Below are 14,661 nucleotides of genomic sequence, written 5' to 3'. Positions count from 1 at the left end.
TCTTTTACAACCAACAGTCCCCCACTGAGTTAATAAAACTGTGGAGGATGTAGAAGCAAGTCAAAGAAATAGTGAACAGCAGCTTTTTTTTTCTAAATTTAACACAGTTATTGTAAGCCAGAAACAAACAGTTACCCTTAAAGGACTTCAACACAAATCGGAACATTCTCACGATCTTGGCAGCAAGAGTTTGGCAACTCACTGCTTTCTATTTGTGTGACACCGTCCTGCTTATCAGTGGACTGAGCTGTCATGGAGCCTGGTCTGCTAAGCTCAGTAAATGTTCATACACATCCATCCATCTCCCCTTCTTAACAGAAAAGCAAAGCCATGTTTAATCCAACATACCTGATTCGAAACTATGGTATCGCACCATGTAATATGACTAAAAGCTTAGTGACGGCTTTACTAACTGAGCTGAGTTTACCCCTGGTGTGTGTGGTTAAAGAGCTCCACAAGAATGCTCAGTTCTCATTCCCAGAGTTAACCATCCATTTTCTTAACTGCTTGTCCATCTTCAGGGTAAGGAGGGCTGGAAGGACCAGGAAAATCCCTGGATAACCATGCCTACCAATTTAGAAACACCATTTAAGCTTACATGCATCTCTTTGGACTGTGGCATGAAGCTATGTTAGACACATGGAGAACAAGCACACTCCAGCCGGCTGGTGGATTCTGAGTTATTTGTCATGGAAAGCAACATTAAACAAAGTCTGCATGCTTGTTCTGTTAGATGAATCCAAGTCTGCTGCTCCACTCACATGACTCCCTCCTCCCACTTTAACATATATCCAACACACCGCGTAATCATACTACTGCACCTAATCTGCCAGTGCTTATTCTAATGCAGGGGTATGGACATACATAGACTCTTCCAGGAGTTAAGCTGCTGCCATCACTGCTGCTGCTTCTGACAGTATTTCAACATCTTCCCCCATGGCATCCTCCTGTAGGTCTTGGGGGAGATTTGGAGCTTTTTCCTATGGGGGAAATTAGCATTACCTCTCCTCCCTCCCTGCAGAGATAATGCTTGGTTAATAGTTCTGGGTTAAATGTGCGGCATGCCTAAAACACTGCAAACTACACTATGCACCTTGCCACCCTCTGTGATAGGTCTGTTTAGAAGTAATGTGCTGCATAAACACAGTACATTTGCTTTAACTGTATTAAACTTGCTTGTGCAGTATAGGCACATCCCATTATCTTGTTGCCAAAGCTCTGTTCTCGTTTCTAGTGACTCTTATTTGCGCTTTACTATCTCTAAGCCCAGCATGTTCAGCTCACCTCCACCTGTGATGGCAAAAAGATGCAGAAACAGCTGTGCAAAAGTATCTCAAACAACAACAACAGGATTCAAAGCAGCCTAGTTTTGCCCCTCATGCCTCGTGGTAGGCCCCACCAGGCTCCTGCCAAGTTTCGCTTTCAATTTTGCCAAATTGAATGAAATGAAGAGTAAAATCATGATTACTGTCAACAGTTCAAAATGAATGATTTGTAATTGCATGCAGGCATTTAAAAACCTTTTTAAAAATGATAGCAGGGACACCAAATGATAGAGAGCCTTGTGTTCCCTCCCTCCTCAGGCTGCAGGGACCAGGGCATTCCTCAGGATGTGTGAGGGAAGCCGCTCTCATGCTAGCTGATGGGTCGCACGGACAGCTTGACCTCTTTGACCTCCCCAAAGGTGACTTTTTCATTAGTAATGACCTTGAGCTGACACCGTGTAGAGGCCGAGACGTGATGAATGGATTCATTAATGAACAGTGAAGCGAGAGGCTGCTGTTTATGGAAATCTTTAATCGCTGGCTGCTGATTGGTCACATTTACGTTTGCCAAAAATTATACTTAGCATTTACAGCCACAAGAAATATAAGGGATAATAATGATAATAATAATGAATAAAAACTACATGTGTTGACTTTGTTTAGTAATTATAAAAGTGATGTTGGATTTTTGTTTTTTTTTCATTGTTCTTTGATTTCATTGCCAAATATGGATAAAGGAAAATTTGTGAGCTGCTTGATTGAGCTGCCCCAGGACTTTTTATCACATGTTTTAAATGTTGTATCAGAGACTACCTTTAGCCTTAGCTTCTAGTGTATTGTGGCCTTTCCCTTACAGTTTTGTTATAATATCAAATCGCCAGTCTTCTCCATGTAATGTCAGGATATACAGTAACAGCCACAGCACTGTATGTCCATCGATCTTCATACAAAACAATCCCAAAACTCAACATCTGATAGTCACAGCACATGAGCCCGGGCTGTGAAACACACATGTCTTCCTGTGGAGCATGTCATGGTTATAATACAACACCATGCTACGCAATATTCACTCAACTCTGAGTAAAAACTCTATGACTATGGATAGAAAATCTGCAACCAGGCGATTATCTTATCCTTGCTAATAAAGCTAATATGTTTTTTTGCTGGTCACATGATGTGCGTGAGCCTAAAAAAACCTGAAAAAAAAAACAAGTTAAAAATGACTCATTCTTCCTGATGAATATTTGATTTGAGTTTTCATACCTCTTAAATGTGTAAATCAGTGCCAAAGGGATATAGCACATTATTCCTGCACTGTATCTAATTAACAGTCTCAAAATATCAGCTCCCACTATTAATCACTCTGGAAGACACACTGTCTGTCACATTATGATGAAGATAAAGTTACAGGCCCATGTTCGAACAGCTATTGTTTGTTTGTTGATGAGAGTCGGTGGAAGCCGCCAGCTCCTCCCATTAGAAACTCCGAGCTCCCTTTTTGAAACATTAATCAGATCAAAAACATTTAAAGCTGATTAATTCACTGTTTCGTGTCACATGCAGCCAAATGTAAGTGGCGCGTTTGTGTGATGGATAGTGTGCAATATTCAAGAGGGAGACTGAAGAATGTGGTTCAGCTGTGTAAGTGGTCCTGAGGCTAAAAGGGGGAGAAATGTGCATCACTCTGTAAGTTGCAGTGGAACTGTTGAGCCAAATAAAGCCTTTCCCATGATACCCCATCAGCTTTCTCATGCACCACATCATTGCCCTATTTCCCTTAAAAAATACCCAAGAGTATAACAAGTCAAAAAGGCTATAAAAATAAAGTAAATGGCAATGAAAAACAGTGTACTAGATCAAAATTATTAAGTGTGTTGGCAGGAAATAAGTGCTTAGCTCAGCTGCATTGTAATAAATCAGTCAATCAATAAATAAAATCAGGTTCATTTATACACTATTTCTTTCCCTGACCACTAAGACTTCAAATGCAGATACGTTCGGGGAAGAACATTAATGGCCGGCTATTGTACATTTTTTAAGTTATAATAGAGTGCTGTTTTTTCTTTGGCAAGAGCCAGGACTTAAGGAACTGCAAATGCTTACGTTTAAATCACCATCAGCTATTTTATGCTTAGACCTGATTCTTGTGGATGCAAAGTTTGGTTTCTCGTGGATGTGTGACTGAGAGCCGTGGTAGGGTTTAGCTGGGAGCGGGCCACCACAATAAAGACTCTTAAAGCGATGAATCAGCCCGACATTTGTCTTCAGTGTAGCTGTTAAAAGTACTGACTGCAACAACAATGACTTAACTGAGTGGTGCAAGGTCAGTGTTTTACAATAATAGACTGCTTATAGAGATTATGATAGAAATGATAAAATGACCTTACAATAGCAAATAAACAGCTGCAGTGTTACACTGTAAAGCTTAATCACTCACTGGCCATTTCATTAGGTATACTTCACATGGCAGCAACTCTGTCCATTAAGGCATGCAGACATGGTCAAGACGAAGATCAAACGTCATAATGGAGAATGTGATGTGGTTATTAATGGTCTGCAAAGGAGAACATATCCAGTGAGCACTAGTTTATCTGGAAGCAAATACCTTGTTCATGCCAGAGGTCAGAGGAGAATGGCCAGATTTCAATGGCCAAACTGATAGGAAGGCAACATTAACTCAAATAACCCTCTCTGAATGCACTACACCTTAAAGCACATGGGCCACAGCAGCAGAAGACCACTGGGTGCCACTCATGTCTGCTGTAAACAAGAAACTGAAACTAGAGTTCACACTGGCTCATCAAAATTGGACATTAGGAGATTGGAAAGATGTTGCCTTGTCTGATGAGTCTCAATTTCGGCTGCAAAATGCAGATGGTAGGGTCAGAACTTGGCGTAAACAACATGAAAGCGTGAATCCATCCTGCCTTTTTTCAAAGATTTAGGCTGCTGAGCCCCTGAGTACCAACTGAGCATTGTTTAAACACCACAGCCTCCACAGTGGCTGCAGTGTACCCATCTTCTGATGGCTACTTCCATCAGAATAACTCACAAAGCCGAGGTCATTGATTTTTGAACATGACAGTGAGTTCAAATGACCTCCACAGCCATCGGATCTCAATCCAATAGAACGCCTTTGGGATGTGATGGAACAGGAGATTCAGCCAACAAATCCGCAGCAACCGTGTGATGCTATCATGTCAACATGGACCAAAATCTATGAGAAATGTTTCCATCAACTTGTTGCATTTGTGCCACGAACAATTAAGGCAGTTCTGAAGGCAAACGTGGATCCAACCCATTACTAGCAAGGTGTACCTAATGAAGTGGTTGTGACTACTGACTATAGTTTAAACAATAGCAAATCTCACCAACAGCACTTTACCGTATTTTGCTGCTGAAAACAGTAAAAATGCTCCTCAGAGCATTTTAAATACAGGCACGCGAATCATTTCTTATGACATATGAAACAGAAAAGTGGACTCGTAATAATACAAATTCATTCATTCATGTGATTTTTACCCCATACTTTGTAATGCTGATATATCACTTTGAGTTGTTTTAATATTCGTTATTTTAGACAAATGCCTTTTAGGAAGATTTCTGTATTTTAGTTGAGAACACCAATATTTTTATGTTTTAAATGTGCACATGTTGTACAGTGTTAGTGTGTGAACATAAAGGTAATGATAATGATGACGATGGTAATGATGTCTGTAATGGTGACGATATCTTATGCCTTACAATGGACTGATGTTCTCCCACATGTGTTTCTGTATGTGTGGTGCTGGAGTTTCTTTTCATAGATCTAAATATGAAACGATTTTGTCATAATCCTGTTTTTTGTTTCTTTAGTGTGTTTAAGGGGGAACATTAAATAGATGTAATGCTTTTTTTTAAATTGTAAAACAGTATTTTTTTTCTGCATGAATCTTTGGTGTCAAATGACCACTTGCATAATTTATGATTGTGGCTTATTTTTGTGGCTTTGCTGCGTCGGTATTAAGCAGTTTGAGGCAAAAGATGTAAAAGTCTTGCAATTAAAAGACATTTTAGTCCAAATATGGGAAACTTGTAACTGTATGGTGCGTGCTTTGTTGAATCAATATATGCCTCAGTCATTAACTACAATGACTTCTTGCACATTTATTAACTGCTTCCTACTAACCTAACAGAAAGACTTCTTGGTTATTCATCCTCTAAATTAAAGGTGTCTCATATTTGTGGAGTGTCTCACCTGCATTCAATCTGGTTTAATAGCTGCAGTCTCTGTTTTTCATCTGGAAACCATAAAGCAGCATTTATGCTTTACATTTTTATGTAAATAAATCATTTGTGGACTTTCATTTGACTCGTATTTTTGAACGTGTCTGCTTAGCTGGTTGCAGACCATGACATGTTTGACATTTTTCTCCAGTATAAACTTGATTGTTGAAAGTCTGTTTCATCCAGAAACTGCAGTAATGTGCAAAAGTCTTGAGCAACCCTGTATTACTGTATATTTTGCCCCCAGACTGTCTTGTCATTTTTAAGACCAGTGGCTCAAGAACTGCTGGTCTTGAGCAATAGTTCTCCAGACTTATTTTCTCTCCCACTTATTCTCAGTCCAGCCTTGTACCTTACCATTTTCATCTTTATGTTTGATTGTTAAACCATTTACCATTGAACTATGAATCATTCGAGCATAAAACAGGCACCAAACCCAAGGGAAGAACCAATGCTGTGTCTGCTTACAACGGACAATTTTGCAAAGATCTCATTTAAAGTTGTACCTTTAGGCAAAAGGTACAACTTTTGCCTAAAAAGTCTGCTGCAAAAACAGTTAGACCCAATTTCTTTTGTTGAATCTACAAAAAATGCCAAAGATAAAACAGTCTGACATAAAATTGTATTTTTGTAGTGATTCCCAAAGAGCAGCTGAAAACTGGATGTAACTCCCCATGCTGTGTAGTGTGTCCTTCAAAAAAACAACAACCCAGAAAACTGGACAATTACAGGAAAAAAGAAGAAGTGCAACACCTGAAAAACAAAAGCTATGTACAGCATAGTGTCTGGAAGTTGTGTGCTTAAAAAACAGGGGGGGATCCAGTAAATATGTGACACGGGAGCTGAGAGATGCATTCAATTTGCTTTTCACTGAAGCCTAATAAGAAATGGTCTCAGTGCAAAGGTGGATGCCAAAAAGCCTTCTTAAGGAAGGGAAAGAGGAAGAAAAAGGTTGAACTACACCAAGATCAAGATCTCGGTCTAAATAAATAAATTAAATAAATTAATCTGGGTAAATTCCCAGATGATTAAATATGCAACCATTTTGCTGGTAATAACTGAAATAAGTAAAGAAAATCAACAGCCTATTTATGCAACATAATTCATAATTATGGGGGGTTATATTGTTTGCGTCTGATTATTGGGAGGGTCATAAACCCCCTAACCCCCCTGGAAATTACGCCCCTGGAACCACTGCAATACCATCTGGAAACCTTTTTAGCATGACAATGATCCCAAACACACACATCATGACACATGACTATTGGTTGTGGATAGGCCTCCCCAGAGACCGGACTTCAATATTATTTAGGCAGTGTGGGAGCATTGTGACAGAGGACAGAACAAAAGGGGGGTGCTCTAGCAATGTTACTAAAAATTTAATAATTAATTATTGTTGAAATTGCACTTTTTAAAGGTATCTTTGGTTGGTCATCATCTGTTCAGGTTGTTATAATTATTTTTCCTGGTCCAGCCCACTTTAGATCAAATTTGCTGTATGTGGGCCAGGAGTTAAAATGTGTTTACCAAATATGAGGTAATTTAGAGTTTATCTGATTTAGAGGCTGAGATGTGCAGGTCTTGATTACTTCATAAAAATTAGCTCCCATGTTGCTAAAAAAAAGAAATAAATGTGTCATTGACCTTCTCCACACTTACGAGGACAAACCTGGTGCAAAAACACGCTGAAGAAACCTGGTAAAGGCTGTGCAGTAAGAGCAGTTTGGCTTTTTGATTGTACCCAGACTTGATTTCGGTCACCAAATAAGGATTTCTTACCCCTTGCTTTTTCTGACCAGATGTCTCTTCCACGGCATCCTACTAACACGCCCACCATCCTCTGCGTCATGTAAACACAGCCACAGTTAAGACAACTCTCTTTCAGCTCAGCAAGTTGGAGTGTCAGTACAGACATTCAGGGCACTGGGATGAAGCACAGCACCTACGTGGGCTAGAAAAACGTTTTAATCCAAACATGGATGCTGGATGCCTGTCTTAACCAACTGCCACACAGCCAGGGTTTATAAAGTAGTTCTAAAAAGTATTTTGAGTTTGATAAACAGGATGTTCAGATAGATTTTCTAACATTATTATACAGTATTGTGTGAAAGCCTTGAGGCACTCCTAATTTTTTAACATTTCTTTTCATTTTTAAAGTGATCTCGAGCAATAGTTTTTAGGCTTACTGAAGGTACTTTTTTACTTATTTTCAGTCCAGCCCTTGTACCTGAAAAATCCATGAAAAACATCAAAAATAACACCCTTTGATGGGGATAAAATAGCATTTTTGCACTAACAAGGCAGTTCTCAGAGAGCTGTTAGCTAAAAACTTATATATCACGGCATATCTCGGCATGCCATGCAGTGTGTCCTTGAGGAAGCTGGTATCTGGTACAGGGCCCGAGCGATGAACTGGACCATCAGTTGATCCATCTACTGTTGATCCAAAATGGCCTCAGTGGAAAGGTGGCCATCAGGAAGCCACCATCAAGGAAGGGAAACAGGGAGAAAGGCTGAGGTATTCCAGATTACACAAGAACTGGACTGAAAGTCAGTGTCAACAGGTGTTAGTTTTCATTATATCACTGTACCCATTTTCCTTTTTCTTAGCAAAACGTGCAGAAACAAAGGGTGGCTCAAGACTTTTGCACAGTACTGTTTATACAAGCAGACTGTATTTGACTAGTTTTAATAAAATAAAACCCTGATCAAGCTTTCCATACCAATACTTAATTGTTGTATAATTAGTTTGGCTATTTTCTAACACACAATAAACACATGCTTCAGGGTCAGAGGTATAATTTATGACTTTTCATGTGTGCATTTATATGAATCTCTCATGCATACACACACACACAGCATTCAGTGTCATAAGTACATGCACCTGATTTAATCACTGCTGCTGTGTGTAATCTCTCCCGCCTCTGCACACCGGATATTTTTAATAAAGCATTATTGTACCTGCAGCCAGCTGAGTTCCATATAATTATCCGTCTGGCTTCAGGCTGCTTATGTTTTGTTCTCTCATTAGGATGTTGTCTCTACTCCAGCGGCTGACCTGTCAAGTTGCTGTGGGAGAACACGGCAGCGCCGTGTGCTGGATATTTAGTGAATTACATCAGGTTCTTCATGCACTTCACACTGAAAGATGAAAGCACCAGTTAACTGAAATTACTTGCAATAGGTTTGGGTTTCTCCGAACAAAGACAAAAAGTATCACAAAGAGGGCAAATTCATAGAGGAAGAGTGTCTGTCTACGCCCACTCGCCCCAAACTCCCTGTGCGCGGGTAACAGCATGATTTATTTGCTCGGATATTTTAAGTGTGCGGGTTCACATCGTCTGAATATTTCAGCGTGCCTTCTCATTTCCCAGGCTCTGTGCCAGTTCCTCCACTGCTGGCCAAGACGTAGCTAAATAAGGAAGATGACCTCTCTCCCTCTACTGTGTTTTCACTCGTTTTCTCTTTTAAAAACAGATTACAACCTAACCAAGGGGCCAGCACACATCAAAATCTGGGTTATACACACATATGCCTGGGTAACAGTGATAACGTAAAGCTGTACAGTCATTTTAAATGGGCTCACAGGGACCACACACACACATAAACCCACACAGAGACACCCCGACCAGAGTAGCTCAAACATTTACTCTTTTCATACGATATTTTATTACAACGTTCAGTTAAGAATGCATTTTAATTACAAAATTGAAACCCTCTGCTCAGTGATGCTTAATATGAAATATAAAGTAGAGATTTCTAGCTACAAACCATCTGCTAGAAACATCAGGCACCTTGTTTTTTTTTTCCTTTTGTTTTCTCCCCCCCATTTTCACACCAGAGATCATCATAACAGTATTCACACAGCAGATCACAGAGAACTTTCACAGTCACACACCAGTCAGGAGAATTTTCACCCGAGGAGGCGTGGAGAGATTACCGACTTGCGGGAGCGAGCCGAGCCCACAAGCTGATCTTGTGCGTTATCAGGACGAGCGCTTCCCATCCAGGTAGTTTGTGAACATTCAGGTCCAGTGTTTGATGTGTGAGCTATGACCTGTTTCTTCTGGGAAACATTCATTTCTAAGCAGAGAGCAACATGGATCCATGTGGTTTGTTAGTTTCTGACGGAAAAATAAGGAAAAAGAACAATTCAGATTCAGGAAATCTGAATTATGTCTGACAGAATTTAAATTTTGAGCAACAATGATGCTAACTTGGCTAGTTAGTCCATATGAACACTGTTTAAAACCCAATAAGAGGACAGAACCTATTTAAATTTAGAGACTTTCATCCTCCTGTGAATTAAGCTTGACTTAATCTCATGCCCAAAACAATTTCCCTTAGAAGCTACAAGCTATAAACAACATCATTTAGTACTGTCTGGCTGCAATAATACACAAGATCCTGTATACTACATATACATATGCTAAAGTCACACATTCTTGTGTGTAAGTGCTGAGAAATATCACTTTGTCACCCCCTTTAAAAAAAACAAAAAACAAAACAAAATGCTTGAATAATTCTCATCATCTCTATTTTTATTTTATAAAAAAAGACTGTAATTTTCTGCAGTCTGCTTTTAGACCAATACCTATTATTTATAGCCATAATATCTAATTATTAAATGTGTTTTTTTTAAAAAAGAAGCAGAAATACCTGCATTGTTATTCTGGCCTAAAATTAGAGCTTAGTTAACGCAATGCAATGTTGTGACATTTACGGTAAAGAGCAAACTTTACAGTTTATCCCAAAGCTCAACAAAACACAGCAACATAAGATGCAAGAATCATCGTGAAATCATCAAGAGATGCAAATTCAACCTTTTACACTCAGTTTACACCTAAAACAAGGCTGCTTCTCTCCTTCACTCTTGTCTCTTACAGCTTTTTTTCTTCTGGCCTTAAACGCAACACGCACACCGTGTTGCTGCTCCCTCTTTCAAACCAAAAATGATGGGTGTTGATATGTATGCGGGTCTTTTCATTGGATGCCCAACACGCTGGAACTCGACGACCGTTTCCTTCCTCCGTTTTGGTATCTATGGGCACTTTTCTGTTGGCCCCCCTCCCCCCATCCAGTCCATCATAATTCCAAACACTGATTGGTTTTATGCCGAGTCAGACGGTGGCGTGCGGCCTTCCCAGTACTTCTGATACGACATTTCGAACATCTCCCTGCACTGCAGCTGAGCATTTAACCGGGAGCAGATGAGGAACGAGCCGCCCATCTTACGGTGGAGCGAGTACGTCTCCTCGGGGGGGCGGGGTGAGTCGGTGTTTGAGCATCACGGGGATGAGGTTGTGGATCCTCTCGGTGGTGGACTGGGAACCGAAGTCGAAGGGCTCCGAGGAGGCAAAAGCCTCGCCGAGGATCATCACTGCATCCACGTGGGCATTCACCATTGCCTGGACAACACAAGTAAAAAAAAAAAACAAAAGAACAAAAACATTTAATAAACCAAAACACATGCTTAACACATTATGTTTGCGCACTTTTACAACTCTTATTTACTTGTTTATGGCTACTCCACATTGACAGAGCCATCGTTTGTAAAGCAGAGCAGGCAGAAAAAGCTCAAAGAGATCATTACCTTGGACTCGTAACCGGTCAGGAACTTCATCTCGATAGATTTCTTTAGTACTCCCTCCCTGTTGCCCTGGGCAGCTGAACGAATTATCTGCACAGAACACACACAGGTCGCACATGTCACTCTCTTTTTCTTCATTCAAATTTAGATTCGAATCTCTTGCGAGGATTTGGGTTGCCATGAACAATTAGGGTCTTTTAACACCTTCTGATTTGGCATTAAGATCGAGTTCACCAATCATCAGAGGCAAATGAGTACAAGTGTGAGTAACAAAATGTCAACATCAGCGAAAAAACTAAGCCGTAAACCCTGAGGGGAGATGTACAACTACTGGAGCTTTATGTTGTCTCGTCTCTGGATTACTGCTAGAAATATTACAGCTGCACCTGCACTGTACTGCCAAAAGGATTCGCTCATCTGTCTCCACATGCATATGAACTTGAGTGACATCCCATTCTTAATCCATACGTTTTAATATGATGTTGGCTCCTTTGCAGCTATAACAGCTTCAACTCTTCTGGGAAGGCTTTAAGAGTGTTTATGGGAATTTCTGACCGCTTTTTTTTTGTTTTTTGATTTTTTTAAGATTTGTGAGGTCAGACACTGATGTTGAATGAAAAGGCCTGGTTCACAGTCTCCACTCTAATTCATCCCAAAGGTTGTTTATCAGGTTGAGGTCAAGACTCTGTGCAGGCCAGTCAAGTTCTTCTACACCATCCATGTCTGTATGCACCTTGCTTTGGGCACTTGTGATGAGTCATGTTGAAACAGAAGGAGCCAAACCCAAACTGATCCCCCAAAGTTGAAAGAAGGAACGAAATAGGCCAAAATGTCTTGGTATGCAGAAGCATTAAGAGTTACTAAAGTCATTTAAGGCTTGATAACCTGAGATTAATGTCCCACAGTCAGAAGATCAACAGAGAAAAAGTTAGTGAAGCCCCATAAAGAGCATACATCATCACCATTCATGATGATTATATAGCAGCTGACATGAGGCTGCCTGGTCTCACCTCTATGTAGACGTCAGTGAAACATTGATCAAATCCTCTCGTGGCTCCAAAGTCCAACAGCGCCACCTAGAGGAGCACACGGCAGTTACCACTTTCCCATTAACTGCCGACTTCATATTACTTATATTTATAGCTGAACAAACTTCATGACAACACACAACAGGTTGTACTGAAACTCACCCTGTGCGTCTGTGGATCATAGAAGAAGTTGGACCAGTTTGGGTCGGTCTGCATGTACCTGAACTCGAACAGCTCTCTGATGCACAGAGTCAAGATGTTGAGGCAGATCTGAAAGAAAAAACAAAGGTATACATTCAATCTGCTGAAAAGAAACACATGTCAGATTGTACTCGCTTTTGCTTGTTTGTGGTGTTTAGTGTGTTAACTGAACTGGGATCAGCTAAGAAAGGAATGTCAGCAGTTGAGAAAGCCCCTCTGCACAAACTAACTTGTGTAATCATAACCATCCGTACCTCGTTCTTCAGCTCCTGAGAGAGGTTCTCGGCTTTGTCCAGGGGAAACCCAGGAACGAGTTCAGTAGTGAGAACATGGCGGCTGCTCAGCTCGTCTATCACCTCTGGTACGTAGAAGAACGGATGGTCCTTTAACAGCTCCCTGAGCCAGACATGAGCAGGTACAAAAACACATGAAATACAACTTCACAACGCTCCACATAGAGTGTTAAGTCTATATATAAAATTGGCTAGCAATCACAGTCAGCCTGACCTTGAACCCAAGCAACGAACATTTAAAAAGGGGGATGGAATAAGCTAACTATATCTGTGTAACCCGAGTGTTTCAGGGGTGACGGAGAGCAGACTGCACAGTGCGGAGAAAGGACAGAAAGGAGAATCGAGCCATGATGTGAGCTCAAATACTCGATCAGTGCATCAGGGATTCAGTCGAGTACGATAGTGTGCTGTCACTGACATGACAGTTAAGTCTACAGTCCACTTTATCCCAGCACATAGCTTAATGCAGCCTTCCTTTTGACTTGGAAGTCAGATCTTGGAGCTGGGAATGATTGTCACACACGAGGTGACTGTGTTCCAGTGAGTACAAATACAGGCTCTGTTTTGCTCTGAAGCCAGGTGGAGCCATCACTAACAATACCTGGAGCACAACGCAATGCTGCAGCCTGGTCGTTTCTCTGTGCCTCGCTGAATTAGAGAGTCACAAATACAACTTCTGCAGCTTTACTGCCATTTATCCTGCTTGAATCACGCAGTTAGGGATGGTGGGACTTCTCAGACTTTTATAAGTGGCAAGTTCAACTTGAGGGGCTGATCATGACCCCAGAATTCAAGATTTCTGACTTCCCACTTCCAGTGTAATATAGCATTAGATTCCTTCATATGAACTTATGACAGCTAGACCCTAAATCTTTCTTTTTTTAAAGGTTTAATAAGGTTTGCATGGACTGAGTTTTAGAAATCCAGGATTTAAGTTATGTTTATAAAATATGGAAACAAAGTGATAAGTTTGTCATTGGTTGGGTGTATTGCTAAATTAGTAGAAATTAAAATACACTCAGAACCTCAAATTTGACCACAATCTGGGTGAAGACCTATTAGATGATCACTAAAATCTGAGCAATGCCCCACAAAAAGCAATTCTCGTAAATTGCCATAGTATGAGCTCACGAGTCCTTTGGCCATATGAGCTAAAAATTATTTCCTTTAGTAATTTAATTTAGAAATACACTATTGAACTATTGGAAAAAATAAAAAGATTTTCTCAAGCTTGGCTTTCAGATTACGACAACATTTGCTGCATAATACCTGAACTTCCTTGCACACTGGGCTTCTCTAATATAGTCACACTCCAGGGCTAGCTCTTTTCTCATGACATCTATCAGGTGCTCTGGAAACAGACCTACAGACACAAACAAAACAGGACAAAAACATTGGGACTAGTCGTGGAAACAGTAACTCAGAAACAGGTAGAGAGAAGTAGACACGGGGAGATGAAGAGGATGCTCTGTGTGTGTGTGTGTGTGTGTGTGTGTGTGTGTGTGTACCTTCAGGCAGGGCATTGCTCATATTCAGCACCGTCATCAAATTGTTGACATCACTGTTGATACTCTGAGCCACACCAGGATACTGAAGACAACAGACAGAGAGAAAAACATTCAAACACTTTGTTTAATTTGATCACACAATCATATTTACTATAAACAGTTAGCACAGCAATAAAACTATTTTGTTCAGTAAAAGCATGAGATAACTAGCTCACATGTTCCTCTGTAAGGAAACGCATCCATCTGATCAGATTATGCGTTTCCTGTATGCATGCAAGTTTAAGCGAGTGTTGACAGTGCTGATGTTAACAACACGAGGACGCAGTGTCACATGTTTTTATCCTAACCTGTATTTTCATGGCCACCTCCCTGCCATCCTTCATCCGTGCAAGGTGAACCTGCCCGATGGACGCTGCCGCAAAAGGGCGCTCCTCAAACATTTCCAGCTTGTCCCTCCAGTTTGGGCCCAAATCGTTGTTCAGTGCTTTCTGCAGACAGACAAGAGCAAGT

General features: G+C 40.6%; 1 protein-coding gene across 1 annotated transcript; it reads right to left on the bottom strand.

Moving 5' to 3' along the window:
• Positions 1-9,669: 9,669 nt before the first annotated feature.
• On the bottom strand, positions 9,670-14,648 carry LOC134623380 (atypical kinase COQ8A, mitochondrial-like; the record flags this gene model as incomplete). The annotated part of the gene is given in 9 exon segments (XM_063468540.1): positions 9,670-10,794; positions 10,796-10,939; positions 11,125-11,211; positions 12,132-12,197; positions 12,312-12,419; positions 12,605-12,746; positions 13,913-14,006; positions 14,152-14,233; positions 14,499-14,648. Coding segments are annotated over 9 exon segments (1,026 nt in total), but the record flags the coding sequence as incomplete, so codon positions are not given.
• Positions 14,649-14,661: the final 13 nt, after the last annotated feature.

This window comes from Pelmatolapia mariae, unplaced genomic scaffold (assembly GCF_036321145.2).
Source record: "Pelmatolapia mariae isolate MD_Pm_ZW unplaced genomic scaffold, Pm_UMD_F_2 NODE_ptg000601l+_length_23891_cov_1, whole genome shotgun sequence".
NCBI classification, from domain to species: domain Eukaryota; kingdom Metazoa; phylum Chordata; class Actinopteri; order Cichliformes; family Cichlidae; genus Pelmatolapia; species Pelmatolapia mariae.
Note: the sequence above shows the minus strand (reverse complement) of the source record. Positions and strands in the feature narration are given on the sequence as shown.